This window comes from Aythya ferina, assembly GCF_964211825.1.
Source record: "Aythya ferina genome assembly, chromosome: 1".
In the NCBI taxonomy this organism is placed as follows: domain Eukaryota; kingdom Metazoa; phylum Chordata; class Aves; order Anseriformes; family Anatidae; genus Aythya; species Aythya ferina.
In genome coordinates this window covers 23,577,210-23,596,392 of record NC_140296.1, presented here as the reverse complement: position 1 = coordinate 23,596,392, position 19,183 = coordinate 23,577,210, and the positions used below count along the sequence as shown (strand labels likewise).

At 41.7% G+C, this 19,183-nt stretch overlaps 1 protein-coding gene across 3 annotated transcripts in view; it reads right to left on the bottom strand.

Moving 5' to 3' along the window:
* PDS5B (PDS5 cohesin associated factor B) overlaps positions 1–19,183 on the bottom strand; it is a 114,592-nt gene that overhangs the window by 70,643 nt on the left and 24,766 nt on the right. For all 3 annotated transcript variants that reach the window (XM_084497614.1, XM_084497616.1, XM_084497615.1), the window contains exons 3-6: positions 18,303–18,506; positions 8,990–9,076; positions 8,797–8,894; positions 7,500–7,626 (exon numbers count right to left, since the gene is read on the bottom strand). In XM_084497614.1, the coding sequence (XP_084353740.1) occupies positions 7,500–7,626; positions 8,797–8,894; positions 8,990–9,076; positions 18,303–18,506 (516 nt within the window). The remainder of the gene's footprint in view (positions 1–7,499; positions 7,627–8,796; positions 8,895–8,989; positions 9,077–18,302; positions 18,507–19,183) is intronic.

Below are 19,183 nucleotides of genomic sequence, written 5' to 3'. Positions count from 1 at the left end.
CTGGAAAAAAAATAAAATAAAATTTAAGCACATATATTATCCTTAACAAAAATAATAATGAGAGTTTATATTTACCATACACTAGTAAATGCATTAAAGAAATAGCCTCTTTTTTATTATTATTTTTTTAAACACTTTCAGTAATAAAGGTAATACAGTCAGATCAAGACCAAGTCCAAACAAAGCTTTGAAAACTTCACTGGTGATGTTGAGAAAACTTTCCCCATAAATCAGTTTACTTTTCAGTTGCCCTTCTAAGCTTGACACACAACAATGTCAGTTCCTGCATGTTACTGCTGTTCTTTATCAGCTTTGCCAAAAACCAGAAAAGCACTGGGAAGGAACTTTGAGGCATTTACGGTCAATACAGCCTCCAAACAGGACTGTGACATAAAGTACAATTCTGCCCTTGCATCAAGCAGCCACCTGTCAACCATCAGCACAGTCTCTCTACAGTGCCTCCCAGAGATGCTTGGCATTTTGGACTCTATCAGATAGGAGAAAAAGAACTTCAATCCAAGACCGTGAGGAAAAACTATTTTTTTTGATTTGTTAGGTTCTTGTTAGCTTCTTTTTGGGCCCCTCGCTACAAGAAGGACATCGAGGTGCTTGAGCGGGTGCAGAGAAGGGCGACGAAGCTGGTGAGGGGCCTGGAGAACAAGTCCTACGAGGAGCGGCTGAGGGAGCTGGGCTTGTTCAGCCTGGAGAAGAGGAGGCTCAGGGGCGACCTTATCGCTCTTTATAGGTACCTCAAGGGAGGCTGTAGCGAGGTGGGGGTTGGCCTGTTCTCCCATGTGCCTGGTGACAGGACGAGGGGGAATGGGCTTAAGTTGAGCCAGGGGAGTTTTAGGCTAGATGTTAGGAAGAACTTCTTCACTGAAAGGGTTGTGAGGCACTGGAACAGGCTGCCCAGGGAAGTGGTGGAGTCACCATCCCTGGAAGTCTTCAAAAGACGTTTAGATGTAGAGCTTAGGGATATGGTTTAGTGGAGGGCTGTTAGCGTTAGGTCAGAGGTTGGACTCGATGATCTTGAGGTCTCTTCCAACCTAGAAATTCTGTGATTCTGTGATTGTTAAAACATTACGAGCCACGCCTTCCTACCCCTCCCTTTTAATTGGGTTACTATTCACTCTGTCATCATATCCTTCCCATCCCAACACAAAGGGGATGCTACCTACTTTCTCCAAATTTTACACTATGTTTTCCAAAAATTGTCAAAACAAAATGCAACCCAGCCCTTGACACTCCAGACTTCACTGACACACAAAGTACTCAATACTCAAAATACATATAATCATTTAATAGCTAAAGAAGTTTCTGTAAAAATGCAATTCTTCCCATCTTGATACCTTTGCAACTTATTTATTTTTTTAAATCATATTCAATTTAAAAGAAAATAGTTTTAAAGGGTAGTTTCATTATGTACCTCATCTATAAGCAAGAACACATACATTTTTTTAGCATACACACAGAACTAAACATATACATTGCCTGTGTAGCTATCTGAATTTTTTCTTTTATTTTTTTTTTTATTTTTTATTTATTTATTTATTTTTTTTTTTTTTACAAAGATGGATTGTTTCACATCTGTAATTCCAGAAACTGTATAGAAGTATAGGCTTGTAGACAGCAGTGGGAACAGATTAACATTTTGTGTTAATATAAAACAAAAGAAGCCTTTGACTTGCCTATTGACAGAATTAAGTGTCTGAAATCGACTATGAAGTCTAAGTCTGAAGTATTTATTTCACTCAGAGCCACTACAGAACGTGAATAAAAATCCCAGTTCTGGGGAGATACTCAAATGCTTCCAGAAAACGCTACATAGTAAGAAATTACCAAAGCCCAGCCTGCAGTGAATCCTACCTTCTTCTAAAAAACCATACGTGAATATAAATGAGGAAGAAAAATATTAGCTTTTGTAGAAACAAATCAACTACAGGAAAGCTGACACATAGCTATCACAGCACATCAGGAACAGGAGAGATATGAAATTAAAGTTCAGAAGCAGTTCAGCAGTTACCCTCCACTATGAAAACATATTTTGCCTGCTTAATATTTATCATTCTACGAAGCCGACTGCCATCGTCACAGCTGAGAAACAAGTTGTATTTTCAAGATCAGCTAAATTGTAACAAAAGGAAAGGCAAAATTTATTGTCAAAGTTACTGCAATTTAAGCTATTAGCTACTTTGAGACATGATATAAAAAATGTCCTAAAATGACTGATCAGCACTCTTAGAACAAGTTCCTTCATTTTACCGAGACTGACTTTGAAATGAGACATCTCAGGCTTACGAATATCAGAAATGAAGAGCTTCATTTCAATCTTTCCCCCAATTTAAGACCACTTTTGAGCATTTATTTTCCCCTGAAGAAACATAAATCGGTGTGTCTTAACTTTCAACCTCAATTTTTCCCTTCCATTACCTAAACAAGATGTCAAAGACTGCCAATGGTTGGTTCTTGCAAAATTGTGGAGTTGTTCCATGTCCCAGAAAAGGGAAGGTTCTGCATTCTACTTTGTCCTTTATGCTAATATTTTTTAAAGTTTCCACCTGTAGCATTTGTTTTCTGTTATTTTGCCAGAATTGTGACTGTTCAGGAAATAAAGTGCATAAATAGCCACAGTAAGAACTGTACACTGCTGGCAGTTACTGCTCTGATCCTTCTTGACTTCCACATTTCACCTCCACCAAAACCAGCCTCCACCTGGGCCAGCATGAGCTCTACATCCTGAGATGTCATTTCCATGTAAAGCAAGCCCAAAGAGCAGACCTTATGCAGCAGTTCCAACAGGCAGACCTGCTTTGATTCACACAAATCACATTTTCGGCTTGTACCTTTCACACAGCAGATGATATATGAAAAAAAAAGAAAAGCTGTCATAATTCATCTACGCAACTACTACTAACTAAAATTTTAAAAATTAAGCACAATTCTTGCACATAGCCTTAGGAAAAGGAGTCTAAACGAACAAAGATCTCTCATAATTAAACCGCTAAATATCAGGCAGAAGAGCTCCCAACACCATAATGTTTGCTGAGATAAATGCCTGAAGTAGTGATTTCCAACCCTGAGTAGATTACTAAGGCTTCATTCTATATAAAAAAAAAAAAAAAGCTGAAAAAAAAAGTCTAGATCCCAAAAGGCTAAAGAAGGTAACTACTTTCTTCCCATGCTTCATGAACTTCATTTAATTCTGCTGGCCCTCAAATGTCCAAAAGCTGTACTTTTTCAAGAAAACATCCAGGAATTCTTAAAAGCACATCAGAAAGTTCTCTCTTCCTTCTTTCCAGTTCCAGGATACAGACAAAAGCAGGAAAAAGCAGTATTGTCTGAGTTGACAGGAAAATGTGAGCAATCCAGGCAAAAAACAAAAAGATTCAAAGAACTTTACAAACCATTAAAACCTACATTTTGAACTATCTTTTGGGCTAATGGAATAGCCATAAACATTCTTTAAACTTCTCATGAAGGAGAAATGTTATATGGGAAGAGCTAACTTAACATATTCCTTCTTTTCTTTACCTAAAATTTTATATGGCTATCCTTTGTCCTATCGTTCCCCACATTCAGGAAAAAAAAAATAATATGTACTTCTAGATCTTTTAAGGATTTATGAAAGCCCTCATTGATGGGGATAATCAATGTGATCAGGATGCCTCTAAGAGCATGGAAGCATGCAGTGGGGATAAGCTTTGAAGAGTCCCACAATGGGTAGAAATGAAGCCACCAGTTGACTCAGTTGGCTTTTTAAGCTTAGAAAGCTTTCAGCAATAACCTTCAGAAGACAAACCACCTTCATCAACCATAAGATCTCTCTTTTGTTGGTACTCCTACTGTGATTTCTACGTACATACTGCTAACATCAGTATCTTCCAGAAGCATAAAAACCTAAGTTTTGGGGATCGATGGGTGATGCTCTCCAGGATGCTCTGCCACAGAGCCAAAAAACAGTGGTGTGGGTACAGTGGGGTTGGCAGCAGTGGAAATACACACTGCTGATTTTTTTTTCCCCAGTTGCCCCATAATGTCCCATTTAACAGCTCAAAGCAATTATTAGTAAAATAATTTGTACTTCAAAAGCAGAAACCAAATGTATGTCCCTCATTTTTCCTCAGAAAGACTAGCTAGCACCAATCCAGTCCTTAATTTTCTAGCTGTAGGACTAAAAGCAAAGTGTCAAAACCACGTATCTAGAGCCAATATTCCTAAAAAAAAAAAAAAAAAAATTGATTTTACACATCATTTTCTCAGAATTAGAGAAGAGCCTTCAATTTGATTCTTCTTATCAAGAGCACAGCAGTATAACTGGCATCCAAGAGCACCTCACAAAGCAGCTTTAAGAGATTTTTTGGTTCTTCTGAGAGAGAGGGAGGGAAAACAGGTTTTTAGGGATGGCTGACAATGCAGAGAAAGCTGAGCTGAAGTGTTGCCAAGATAGATAACACTAATTATTAAGCAAGTTTCTAATAGAGCCAGTTAGGAATTTAATTGTCAATATCACTTTCCTAAGAAGATAAGCATGTAAATCATGTGGGATTCCCTGTAGCACTCCTGAGGCTGAAAAAGGAACACACTGGCAAACTCTCAAGGAAATAAAGCACAATTTGCCTACTAACAAACTGCACAAACACAAAAAAGTGTTTGCACACACTCCCATAAAGGCTTTATAAGCTGAAAAGACAATTCGAAGAGAAAGGAAAACTATTAATTTTTCCTGCATTTTTATATTGACTACCTCTCCCTTCGCTCTGGTCTTTTTCTGGGCTTAGTTCACTAAATCTAAATTTCATTCCCTCTTCATATAATCCTATCACAGGAATTTCAGTGGAGTTCATAGAAAGGAACAAGAGAGCCAAACCACAAAAGCAAGAAAATGATTAAACAGCAAAGGAATTCAGAGCTGGGCACATGGTCCAACAAATTATGTTTGTTGTTTTATTTTATTATCCAGTCTCCGCTGTACTATTCAAGAGAGCCTCACGTACCTGTTTTGTGGTATTACCATCAGCCACTTTCACTCAGATTTACATCAATGCAGCTTTTATTGACCAAGTGTGATGGTTTACTAACCCAAGGGAGCTAGAATGTCTTAGACTAGATCAGTGATTACTATTATTATTATGGCAGGCAGACATTTGATAGCATACCGGATTCTTGCTGTGCTCCTTACGCCTGAGTTTTTGCACTCACCCTGCTAGCACCGTTGCTTATTAGACTTACTACACAGAACTATGGACCAGATCTGGCTCTTCTCTTAGGAAAAACACTGACCTTGATTTTAAGAGGAAACAGCACTGAAAGAACCTATAGTAATTAAATGAGCAATTTGCTAAAACTCTTAAAAAAAAAAAAAAATTTAGTAGCAAAACCCAGCCACTCGACCTTAGCATCCAGGGTGCAAAACTAGAAAAGCTGTTTGAAACTTCTGTTCCCAATACACACTTATAAACTGCTCCTTTGATAAGTTACACAATTAAGCTCCTCAAGTCTTCAACCTACCGTTACCCAATACAACTGTTTATACACCAGAAGTCACACTAGCTGTATCATTGTTTTCCAGAACACTGTTTTCATTCAGTTCGCTCCACGGTCCCTTATGTGTACAGCCTTCTTTCTGGCTGTATGCAAAATACATGTTTTGCCTGTGTCATCTGCTGTGACTATTGTCTCATATACAACGTCTCACCTGATCATTTGCAAATCCGAGTTAATAACAAATCTATGCTTCTTTCACTCCATCAGAAATATTCCTCTGGTTCACAAGGAATCCAGCTAGATAAGGATTCACTACTTACCATTACATCAACACTTGCCATCATGTCATTTTTGGTCAGTCTGGTTTTGGATTTTCCTTTCCTATAGCTCATACAGCCTAACAGCTAGATCAGCCAAATCCTAGTTCTTTCCTACAGTGGACCTGAAACTTAATCCCCTTGTGGTTTTATGCTTAATGGAAACAAGTGGAAAAATTCTCACTCTGAATTCAATACATGCTCCCAATGCGACATTATCCATCTAACCGCTGTCTGTAGATGCCATGTAAGCTCCAAAACGTTACGTTAACATTATATGAAGATACTGAGATGAAAAAAAATCTTAGAAGCTTCTTTCCATTTACGTGAAGAAGGTTGAAAAAAATAAAACAGTTAAAAATACTCAGAACACGGACCAAAGTAACAAAGCTACTACAGTTAAAAAGCAACCTATAAACTCATATCCTATCCAAAGAGTCAAAGTTTTAATCAGAGGCAAAAGAAAACAAAACCCCAAATTCCTAATCCTAATAAAATGTCCCCAGTCAATAACTTTAAATCCATTATAAAGCAATTTTGTTTCCATGCCACAGCCAAACTAACAGGATACAAATTACTCAACTTAAAATCAGTTTATTAAGCCTGAATCAAAAAAAAAAAACAAAAAAACAAAAAAAAACAGTACGTCTGAATCAAGTTCAACACAGGTCACACAACAAAACAAAGAACAAGCGCTTAACTGAGAATACACAAACTGATGTATTCTGCATACTCTTGGTTTTGTTTCTTGTATTCCAAGGCTTTACTTTGTAAACCTAAGTTCTAGCTACACAATTTTCAGTCTGGTCCCAGCTTAAAAGTAGTAAACCCCTGAAAGACAGAGCTAAAACTTTTCCAGTTAAAATAAAATAAAGAGATTAGTCTATACTAAACATTTTGCCTTTCATTGTCAGTAGAAAAATAAGTAACATGTTGTTTATTTATTGAAACTGATGGGCTGCGGTAAGGCACAATGCATTGTGCTACTTGCTACATTTTTCAGAGAGCAAAAATCCCCCAGTTAACATTCAGTCACATTATAGCTTCTAAGAAGCATTTAAAAAGCCTTTTTCCTCAAAATATCCCCTTCTCCCCACCCCCCACAAAAAAAAGGCTGTTTTAGACATGCACCACTGTCCAAAATCCAGCTAAGTACACTTTTCCTAGATAATTCCCATAACCTGGGCTCTTCAGTCACCGCTGTTTCTGAACATAGTTTGTTCTAGGCCTACATCAAACCCATACTGACATGCTTCCAACGACATCAAGTCAACATTTATAACTTTCTCCCTTCTGCTTAGGGCAGCACAATATTTTGAACTGTTGATACAGCATTACACTAATTAAAATTTTTTCAAAGACTTTTTTTTTTTTTTTTAATTTCAAAGACACTTTTCAAATGTATGTCTTTTATATAAACATCTGCCAGTATTGGCCATGTATCAAAAAACTGTAAATTCATATAACATTAAAGCTTTAAAATGACTTTGCTGATACTTTGATTTATGCCAAGTGAATCAAAGCAATAAAATGATACTGAATTTTACAGCCATTTAAACTGATTTGTTTGCTAAAAAAATCCAGTTGAGAGGAACACATTTGCTACAGTTATTTCCTCAATGGAATCTAAATATCTGAAGATATACATATACATAATAAATCTTAATCAACACAAGTTAAACCACTGTTAAGTCTTACCTTATGTGCAGGCACTAGATTAACCAACACTGTATCCAAAAGTTCCTGTGACACCGTATCTCCTTCACAAATGATAGAGCTCATGAGATCAACCATGTGCATGTGTACTTTTTGGTTATGACCGTTGCTGAAATTAAAAACAAGAATCCTTAGTGTACTATTTATATAAAACAGAAGCTTCCAATCATAATACTCTTCATGGCAATACCAAAAAAAAAAAAAAGCAAGAACAATAATAATCATATTACAAGATTCCTTAAGGAGTCAAACTACTTATGTTTCTGTCCTGCATACACCACTTCTCAAAATGTTCTCAGATCTCATGCCCTCTCTGTTTACTCCTATACTAAAAGAAAATATTAAAAGAGAAAATGGATTGTATCTGGCCCTACAGTAAAAATAAAATGGAATATTAGGAAGTTTTTCCCCTTTACTCAACACCTTTGAGTTCATATATGGAGGAACACTGTCCAGTGCTGGGCTTCCCAGTACAGAAGAAACGTGGATATACTGGAGTTAGTCGAGCAAAGTGATAAAAATGATTACAGGACTGGAGCAGCATTTATACAAGGAGAGGATGAGAGCTGGCTTGCTTGTTTTTTTGTTTTAAAGCCTCAAGAACAGAGGGTTTGGGAAGAACTTAACATATTTAAATACCTGATGTTGGGAGCAGAAGACAAAACTCGGTCTTCTCAGTGGTGCCCAGTGACAGGACAAAAGGCAATGGTCACAAGTTGCAATGCAGGTAATAGCATTTAAACATAAGTTGTTTTTTTTTCCTGTCAGGGTGACTGAACATTACAACAGATTGCCCCAAAAGGCCACAGGTTCTCCATCCTTGAAGACATTCAAACCCTAACTGGCTACCCTCCTGGGCAGCCTGCTCCAGCTGTCCCTACTTTGAGAAGGGAGTGGTGGACTAGATGGCCTCCAGTGGCACTTTCTGGTACCCACTGGCCTTTGTCCCATATTTTTATAGAAAGAATCCTCCAATTCTTAGAACTGTACATTGTACCATTCACCTTCAATTTCAAGAACATGGTAAAATAAATGCACTAAAAGACAATCAAAGTAGATTTAATTGGAAAAACAGACAATTTGCAGTGTATCTTGTTAAATTAAAAAAGACAGAACTGACGGTCTGTTACATTTATACTGCTACTTTTAGTTAAACTGAATTAAGGCAGTATCAAAATTAAGCTTGTTAATGCTGAAAGTTACCCAATAGACAGAATATCTAAGTGAGAAACAACTCACCCAAACCATGCAATAAAATAATTGTGGTGACAATACTTACTTTATTACTGAAAACAGTGTTCTGTACAGTTGTGTAAAAATCTCATTGCTGTCTTCTAATTCAAAGCATATGTTATAAGACTTCACCCAAGCAATGTTCTAAGTTGAACGGAAAAAACATAAAAGTAGTTAATAAAAGCTTAAGTTTAAAAATCACATTTAAGATTTATCATGAGATAAGTTATAAAGCTTACCTCAAGTAAATAAAAATATCGATTGAACTGGGGGCTTTTCGTATCTTCTAAACCCTTAAGTTGCCTTGTTATGAACATAAATATATCCTGAAAAGAAAAGGTGACATTTAATCAATTGCAATGAAACTTTTAAAGTTATAATAATTGCCTGTTTAAATCACTAATATTATTCAACAGTACAAAATACGCAGGAATGTCAGACACCATTTCACTATCAAAAAAAAAAAAAAAAACAAGATCTACAAAATATCTCAGAGTACATCAAGAAGTAATCTTAATGCTTCACCTCTTTATAAAGCGTTGAGGAAGTGCCCTTTTTCAGAGGAAACAATTTTATTTTTTTTTTGTGAAGAAAAATACTCAATTTGACAAAAAACCTGCAATTGGCTGACATGCTGCAGAAGTCACAATGTTATTCACAAGGACAATGAATTTTACATTTTTTACTTTATGCTACAACAGGTTTGGACTGGAGAGAAGAGGTAAAAAGCAGAAGCCAACTGCAGCTTTCCTGAGAGTATTATTCATAGGCTTATACTACAGCATTTTATGCATGTCTCAATAACCATGCTACTGACGGACCACATCTCTTGCAAAAGACAGGCAAAAACAAAGTTCTTCCTGCTTTCCATATAAATTTTCAGCATCACAAGACTTCTTTAAAAAAAGTCTCACACAAAACAATTTAAGCAGGTTAGAAGGAACATGAATGGAAACACACGAGAAGGTGACTTTCTAAAATGCTTTTTACATTCAAACAATGAATAGCTGGAAATACCTAACTACTGTATTAAATCAAAAAGATTGAGAAGTATCATCATCATTCAGAGACAGCGTTCTCAACCTCAAGTGTATCCATAACAATTTATCTAATAATCTAGGTGCAAATAAATTCCAAAGCGTATAAAGTTGTCAAAATAAACAGACGAAAGCCTTACAGCTAGCCCTGAAAAGTTTCCTTAGAAGAAGGGAATTGTAATGTAACTTTCACATTAAGATACACATATGTACATGGAAAGCTTATGAGCCTCTTCATCCCCCGTCCCCAAAAGCTTTTCTATGATGTTTTCAAATGACCATGCCACCTTGCCCCTTGTTCCCCCAAGAATGATGAGATGGACAAAAGATGAGAACATGGCTCCTTCTTTCTAAGGCTATGACAACAAACTTCCAGCTTTACTCTATAAGTATTTACTCTTCCAGGTAACAACAAGAATTAGATTACACATGACACAGTCATATCTTGGTTAAGGAAAAAAAAAAAAGTCCAGCAGGCACATGGGTCAAAGATACAGCTACATTAATCTTTGAGTTCAAATAAGATTGGACCTTTGAAGTGTTAAGTAGGGATGTTCAGAAGGCTGTGCATTTGGTTCATGCTTCAGATCAGCTAAAAAGCACATGAACTGGACTCTTTGGTTGAAATTAAACCAGAAGATGCAGTTCAAAGGACACACCTAATGGACTCCAACCACTAAAAAGAATTCAGAGACACCAGCCTGAAGAACATCCCCTTTAAAAGGAGGGCTTGCCCCATTAGCAGGCCAGTAGCCCACCTGAAAGGAGTTCCTTTAGCTGAAGAACTGGTAGGCCACAAGGTGCTGTGAAGTTCAGCAGTCATCCAGACTGAATCTCAGCCAAGATTAAGATTCAAATAAACACAAAAACGAGCATCTGGGAGAATGACCCATGCCAAACATAAGAACTACTTCATTTTATGGCTCTTCTTGAAAATGCTTCTTGTACAGATGAACCTGGATCATTGCAAGAATGGATTGTGTTCATTTAACATTTTTAAGCCTGCAGCTTGGTATGCAACATTTATTTACTGAACATAATTCAAAGAACCTATTGAGATCAAAATTAGTTTTTCTAATAAAGTACACATTGTATTGCACATGAATACATATATTAATAAATAGCATACATGGGCAATGTCTAATAGCTGAATGCTTTGCAAATAATAATGTCGGAGTGTGAAAAGTTTATAATGCTTTCCTTTTTTTCTGTTTTAAAGGAAGCAAGACAGAGATTAAATTGAAAAGTATCTGCTGATTTTGAATATCTAGTGTTGTATGACCCAAAGCTTTTTCTTTGTCTGAGCATACCGAATATATCATCTGAATACACGTTTATAAACATAAAACACAAGATAAATTAACTTTGGCTGTAGTTAAGAAATTGCAACACTTACACAGCTTTGACAATATGGCTTCACATCAGACTCCATAAAGCAAGCATACATTAAAACCCGAACTCTAAAACCACAAGTGCTTATGCTTCAACTTTAGGAAGAACATCAGATGTTTTCTGTGGATTGTTGTCTTGATACCAATTAACCACATAATGGCTTCAGTGTGTATCACAGCCATAGCTTTCACCACAAAACACATTCAGATACTTCAAGTTCTGCTACTATATACACCCTCAAACATCTCAATTTCAGCTGAGTCAAGAATACCACCCACAAGCTTTTTTTCTCCCCAGGCTGAGGACTTCACAGAATCACAGAACTGTAGGGGTTGGAAGGGACCTCCAGAGATCATCGTGTCCAACCCCCCTGCCAAAGCAGGTTCCCTAGAGCAGGCTGCCCAGGTAGGCGTCCAGACGGGCCTTGAATATCTCCAGAGAAGGAGACTCCACAACCTCCCTGGGCAGCCCGTCCCAGTGCTCCGTCACCCTCACAGTCAAGAAGTTCTCTCACATGTTGGTGCGGAACTGCCTGGGCTCCATCTTGTGGCCATTGCCCCTTGCCCAGTCCCCACAAACCACTGAAAAGAGGTTGCCCAAATCCCTCCGTCTCCCACACCTCAGGTATTTATACACATTGATGGGATCCCCTCTCAGTCTTCTCTTCTCCAGGCTGAACAGCCCCAGGCCTCTCAGCCTTTCCTCATAGGGAAGATGCTCCAGGCCCCAGATCATCTTTGTGGCCCTCCACTGGACTCTTTCCAAGAGATCCCTGTCTTTTTTGTACTGGGGAGCCCAGAACTGGACACAGTACTCCAGGTGACTTAAGTTAAAAGTTCTCACATCCCAGAAGAGCAGTCCTGCTCCAGGTGTGCTTTTACCCCAGTTATGGCATTTTCCATCCCTGTTATCAAAGATCTTTCAGTTCTCAGTGAGGTATTTACAATTTATACTGAGGATACACATAAGAGGAGAACCCCAAATTCTAATTTGCATTTGCCGAGGCGATCGGCTCCGGGGCAGACGCGTTCTGCAGCGGAGCGGGGGATCGGGCCAGGCAGGGCTAATTTTGTCCGGCATCGAGCCTACTAGAGGGAGCCGCCAGGACCCGGCAGCCCTCGTGAGGGAGGCTGACGAGGCGAAGGCGGAGCCAGCAGCGCCCCCTCCCCAGCCCTTCAAAAGCAGCCCCTAGGGAGCGCGAGCGACCAGGAGCGCGGCGAACAGGGCGTGGCGCGTCAGAGGGAGTGGCGCGGCAGTTCGCGCGGCAGTTCGCGCAGGCAGGGCGTGCAGGCAGGGCAGAGCGCTCCCCCTACACACAAACAACACCTCGTTAACAACAGCCGTAACTAGGCGATAATGGTCGCCACCAGGCACGGCGCGCTCTCCAGAAAGTCGGTGCACACGCAGACCGACTACCCGTTAAAAAATGCCGCAGTTCAGGTCACCGGATGCAAGGAGTGTCTGAGCCTGTTGCTGCCATCGGCGGGAGGCAGAGAAACTGCATGCGTGAGGTGCGAGCAGGTGGATGACCTGGTCCGCATGGTGGCGGAGCTCAAGGAGGAGGTGGAGAGGTTGAGGGCCATCAGGGAGTGTGAGCGGGAGATAGACTTCTGGAGTAACTCCCTGCAGGGCCTCAAGGGGAGGTGCCGAGGTGAGACTCCCCAAATGGGGGCGGACCCCCTGCCCTGTCCCCGTCGGGCAGAGGGAGGGGATCTGGGAGCTGAGGAGGAATGGAAACAGGTCCCTGCTCGACATCGCAGGCGATGCTCTCCCCTTCCGGCCCCACCTTCCCAGGTGCCCTTACACAACAGGTTTGAGGCCCTAGAGATTGAGAGGCCGGTGTGTGAGGAAGAGGTAGCAAATGTTCCCAGGAGGATGCCTGGAGCGAGGAGGTCGACTCCGCGCCTCAGGACTGCCTCCACCAAAAAAGACAGGAGGGTTATTGTTGTTGGTGACTCGATTCTTAGGGGAACAGAGGGCCCTATTTGTCGGCCGGACCCTACCCGTAGGGAAGTCTGCTGTCTCCCTGGGGCCAGGGTCAGGGACGTTGCCAGGAAGCTTCCTAACCTGGTACGCCCCTCTGACTATTACCCCCTTTTGATAGTCCAGGCGGGCAGTGATAACATCGAAGAGAGAAGCCTCAAGGCTATCAAAAGGGACTTTAGGGGAATGGGTCGGTTAGTGGATGGAGCGGGAGTGCAGGTGGTTTTTTCGTCCATCCCTATGGTGGCAGGGAGGAGTTCAGAGAGGACACGGAAAGCCCACCTGTTAAACACGTGGCTCCGGGGCTGGTGCCAACGCAGAAATCTTGGGTTTTTTGATCATGGGGCACTTTACTCAGCACCTGGCCTGATGGCCGCAGACGGGTCCCTATCTTTTAGGGGAAAAAGGATCCTGGGCCAGGAACTGGCAGGGCTCATTGAGAGGGCTTTAAACTAGGTAGGAAGGGGGATGGGGCTGAGGCTAGGATTGTTGGGGCGGTGCCAGGGGGAACAATGGCAAGGCCGGAGGATAAGGCAATGGCCCAGCTGAAGTGCATCTACACCAATGCACGCAGCATGGGTAACAAACAGGAGGAGCTGGAAGCCATCGTGCGGCAGGCAGGCTACGACTTGGTTGCCATCACGGAGACGTGGTGGGACCAGTCTCATGACTGGAGTGCTGCAATGCCTGGCTATAAGCTCTATAGAAGGGACAGGCAGCATAGAAGGGGTGGTGGTGTGGCTCTCTATATTAGAGAGTCTTTCGAGGTTGTAGAACTCGAGGTTGGGAATGACAAGGTCGAGTCCCTTTGGGTTAGGATCGGCAGGGACAACAAGGCTAGTGTCCTGGTCGGGGTCTGCTATAGACCGCCGAACCAGGATGAGGAGACGGATGAGGAATTCTACAGGCAGCTGACAGAGGTTGCAAAATCATCAGCTCTTGTACTCGTGGGGGACTTCAACTTCCCTGACATATCCTGGAAGCACAACACAGCCCTGAGAAAGCAGTCTAGGAGGTTTCTGGAGAGCGTGGAAGATAGCTTCCTGACGCAGCTGGTTAGTGAGCCTACCAGGGGAGGTGCCCCGCTAGACCTTCTCTTCACAAACAGAGAAGGACTGGTGGAGGACGTGATCGTCGGGAGCTGTCTAGGGCAGAGTGACCACGCAATGGTGGAGTTCACTATTCTTGGCGAGGCCAGGAAGGGGACCAGTAAAACCGCTGTATTGGACTTTCGGAGGGCTGACTTTGAGCTGCTCAGGACACTGGTTGGTGGAGTCCCTTGGGAGGCGGTTCTGAAGGGCAGAGGGGTCCAGGAAGGCTGGGCGCTCTTCAAGAGGGAAGTCTTAATGGCGCAGGAACGGTCTGTTCCCACGTGCCCAAAGACGAGCTGGCGGGGAAGAAGACCGGCCTGGCTCAACAGAGAATTGTGGCTTGATCTTAGGAGGAAAAAGAGGGTTTATAAGCTTTGGAAAAGTGGGCAGGCCACTAAGGAGGACTTTAAAGAAGTAGCGAGGCTGTGCAGGGACAAAATTAGGAAGGCCAAAGCTCATCTGGAGCTCAATCTGGCTACTGCCGTTAAAGATAACAAAAAACGTTTCTATAAATACATCAACACAAAAAGGAGGACTAAGGAGAATCTCCATCCTTTACTGGATGCGGGGGGAAACTTAGTTACAAGAGATGAGGAAAAGGCGGAGGTGCTCAATGCCTTCTTTGCCTCAGTCTTTAGCGGCAATACCGGATGTTCTCTGGATACCCAGTACCCTGAGCTGGTGGAAGGGGATGGGGAGCAGGATGTGGCCCTCATTATCCATGAAGAACTGGTTGGTGACCTACTACGGCACTTAGATGTGCACAAGTCGATGGGGCCAGATGGGATCCACCCAAGGGTACTGAGGGAACTGGCAGAGGAGCTGGCCAAGCCACTGTCCATCATTTATCAACAGTCCTGGCTATCGGGGGAGGTCCCAATCGACTGGCGGCTAGCAAACGTGACGCCCATCTACAAGAAGGGCCGGAGGGCAGACCCGGGAAACTACAGGCCTGTCAGTTTGACCTCAGTGCCAGGAAAGCTCATGGAGCAGATCCTCCTGAGAGTCATCATGCAGCACTTGAAGGGGAAGCAGGCGATCAGGCCCAGTCAGCATGGCTTTATGAAAGGCAGGTCATGCCTGACGAACCTGATCTCCTTCTATGACAGAGTGACGCGCTGGGTGGATGAGGGAAAGGCTGTGGATGTGGTCTACCTTGACTTCAGCAAGGCTTTTGACACCGTCTCCCACAGCATTCTCCTCAAGAAACTGGCTGCTCTTGGCTTGGACTGGCGCACGCTTCGTTGGGTTAGAAACTGGCTGGATAGCCGGGCCCAAAGAGTCGTGGTGAATGGAGCCAAGTCCAGTTGGAGGCCAGTCACTAGTGGCGTCCCCCAGGGCTCGGTGCTGGGGCCGGTCCTCTTTAATATCTTCATCGATGATCTGGACGAGGGCATCGAGTGCACCCTCAGTAAGTTCGCAGATGACACCAAGTTAGGTGCGTGTGTCGATCTGCTTGAGGGTAGGAAAGCTCTGCAGGAGGATCTGGATAGGCTGGACCGATGGGCTGAGGTCAACTGCATGAAGTTTAACAAGGCCAAGTGCCGGGTCCTGCACCTGGGGCGCAATAACCCCAAGCAGAGCTACAGGCTGGGAGAGGAATGGTTGGAAAGCTGCCAGGCAGAGAAGGACCTGGGAGTGATGGTGGACAGTCGGCTGAATATGAGCCAGCAGTGTGCTCAGGTGGCCAAGAAGGCCAACGGCATCCTGGCTTGTATTAGGAACAGCGTGACCAGCAGGGCTAGGGAGGTGATCGTCCCCCTGTACTCAGCTCTGGTGAGGCCGCACCTCGAGTACTGTGTTCAGTTTTGGGCCCCTCGCTACAAGAAGGACATCGAGGTGCTTGAGCGGGTGCAGAGAAGGGCGACGAAGCTGGTGAGGGGCCTGGAGAACAAGTCCTACGAGGAGCGGCTGAGGGAGCTGGGCTTGTTCAGCCTGGAGAAGAGGAGGCTCAGGGGCGACCTTATTGCTCTTTACAGATACCTTAAAGGAGGCTGTAGAGAGGTGGGGGTTGGCCTGTTCTCCCACGTGCCTGGTGACAGGACGAGGGGGAATGGGCTTAAGTTGAGCCAGGGGAGTTTTAGGTTAGATGTTAGGAAGAACTTCTTTACAGAAAGGGTTGTGAGGCATTGGAACAGGCTGCCCAGGGAAGTGGTGGAGTCACCATCCCTGGAAGTCTTCAAAAGACGCTTAGATGTAGAGCTTAGGGATATGGTTTAGTGGAGGGCTGTTAGCGTTAGGTTGGAGGTTGGACTCGATGACCTTGAGGTCTCTTCCAACCTAGAAAATTCTGTGATTCTGTAATCCCTTCTCCCTGTGTAAATTACACATTGTTCAAGTAACAGAGATGGTGCAAAGTAAGAGTAAACACTTATGATTGCTGGTTTTCCCCTCTCAAGAATTTAACCTTTTCACCATTTTTTTTTCCCATCTTCAACTTGTGTGCTATACATACCACAGGAGATTCTTAAAGCTGCATTATGGATATAATATTAAATAGCGGGTAGAAATAGGACCAAGATATAACCCAAGAGGAACCATTCTTCCTTCTACCTCTTTGTCTTATATTGGAGGGAACTCTTCAACATTTCTATCAAAGCTTGTCCTGCAACCACAAAAGCTATGTTCAGCAGGAACTGGTTTGCAAGTCTCTCAACAGCCCTGGGCAAAGGTCTATTGTTTATCCTGTTTTTATTTCTCAGAAAGTGTTTGGAAATCTGCATCGAGAGACTGAATTCAGAGATCTGCACAGACTCCAGAACTCAATGATGACAGAGGAATTTAATAGTCTCTCCAGAGCTCTAAGAACTAGTAGCATGCTTACTAAGTAGAAGATCAGTAATGTAAACCTTCTGATATTTTATATATATATATATAATAAAATGTAAAACTCCCACCTCAAGAAAAAAAATAAGCCTAACAAGTGAAGGAAAACACACTCAAAACTGTATTGGAAGTCACAAAGCCTTAAAAACAGATTTAAACATAATCCAGTAGAAAAAGGAGATGGTGTGATCACTAAGTAAGGTAACTAGACTATGTGTAATCAGAAGTGCAAGAATTTAGAAATAAGAAAATACAGCTAGCAAATCCCCAAGTCTCTCTCCAGTACGTTAGGTAACAAAGCATGAACTACAGTTACAACTGCAGTGTTCATTCTACTTATGAAGCACATTCAGCATATTCAGTAGACCAAAACCTGAGTCATTTCTCCCACTCCCCTGATACCAAAACCATCTTTTTATCCTACCATGGGGGGGAACGAGGGGGTGCGTGTGTACTACACTCTTAAGTCAAGGAAACAAAAAAAATGCAAGTTTTTCAGTGTTATTCTTCTCTGCAAAACTTTCTATATCAATCAGTTCATCAGTCTAGATTCAGAGTGTGAAAAGGAAGTTGTTTGATATTCTAAGTTGTAAAGGAAGTTAGACTTCTACAAAAAATGAGAAAAACAACAACAACAAAAAAGGCAACCTAAAATGAAACGTCCTAAAACAAATGGGGCAGATTGTACTGCCTTTTCAAAGCTGGCATTTCTCAATCAACCATCTCCATCTAGTGGGATCAACAATGCTTGTAATTGCAGAATTTTCCATCTCACATCAGAAATAATTATTCTCTATACAAAAATATTTTTTCTTTGTTTCTGTAGCTTTTATCTACAAAAAATCCACTGACCATCTCTTGGTAGTTTAATTGGAAACAGTAGAGATGTTTTCCCGAGTGAAGGAATTGGCTATCTTGCAAAAAAATTAGAAATAGTCATATATTTATAGCTTTTATTGTAAAGTAACAGCCCAGTATCCACAAATCCTTATCATAGTTCAATAACATGTCTATTTTCAATATAAATCCAAAGCCCTGCAAGTTATTGGAAGATGTGCTATAAATCAATTTATCTGATGAGCATTTGACCTGACAGAACACCCTTACCAAGGATGGCTAAGGCTGAACCAGAAATAAATGGAGGGGAAAAAAAAGTTATAACCAATTATATTAATCATGCAGTATAAAACCTTGGTATGGAAAAATAGGTTAATTAAATTTACCTTTAGTTTATCTGGTGAAGTGTATGGAGCTTCAGGGGCATAAATTCTGAAAATATCCGCAAGACAACAAGCTACCAGCAAACGCACATCTTTATCAGGATGCTTGAGGAAAAAATCTGAAGCAAGGTGTAAAGCAAGATTTAGATAGAGCTCCTTTTCTTCTTCAGAGTCCTGGTCCATATCCATGAAAGTTTTCACAACCATCTATAAGGGAAAAAAAAAAAAAAATAGACCTCAATACACAAAATTAAGAATTGTGTTTGTGCAGTATTTATCAGAAGCAATGCAGTAGTACTTGTTATAAGTAAAGGTAGTAAACCAATGCTTTATTTTTTAGAGTGTAAAAAGGAAATATTCAAGTTGTCAGTTGTCCCAATGTACAGTTTCAGTAGAGTTAATGAAAACCTGGCAGTATGCCTTAATATGTCTTCCAGAGAAAACCATGCCATCAAGTTGACCAAACATCAAAAAATACAGAAACATTCCCTGAAAAGTTTAGAAAACAGCAAAACCTTATTCAAAAGGTGTATTTCTTCCTGAAGCATTTAGGGTTCCAATTTACTTTTCCCCTCTATTCTCTTTCAGCCTTATGTGTTGTTCTTTTTTCCTACCACTGCTTCTGAAGAAAAGTTCGTCCCCTGTGCAACAACACATCACCAGGAGCAGAGCGCACAATTTCAGCAGAAGCAAATATAAGATCAGTACATCCCAGCAGCACGCACATTGTCCAGCAGGAGAAAAAGCTAATTAGTATTATCAGGGTCCAGTAGTCTATATGGGAGGAGGCGGGGGATGGGGAAGAATCTGCAACACTGAATATTTTACTCTGTAAATACAACAAAAGCAGAAATAGCAGGATAAACGTGATTAACTGCTAGCTA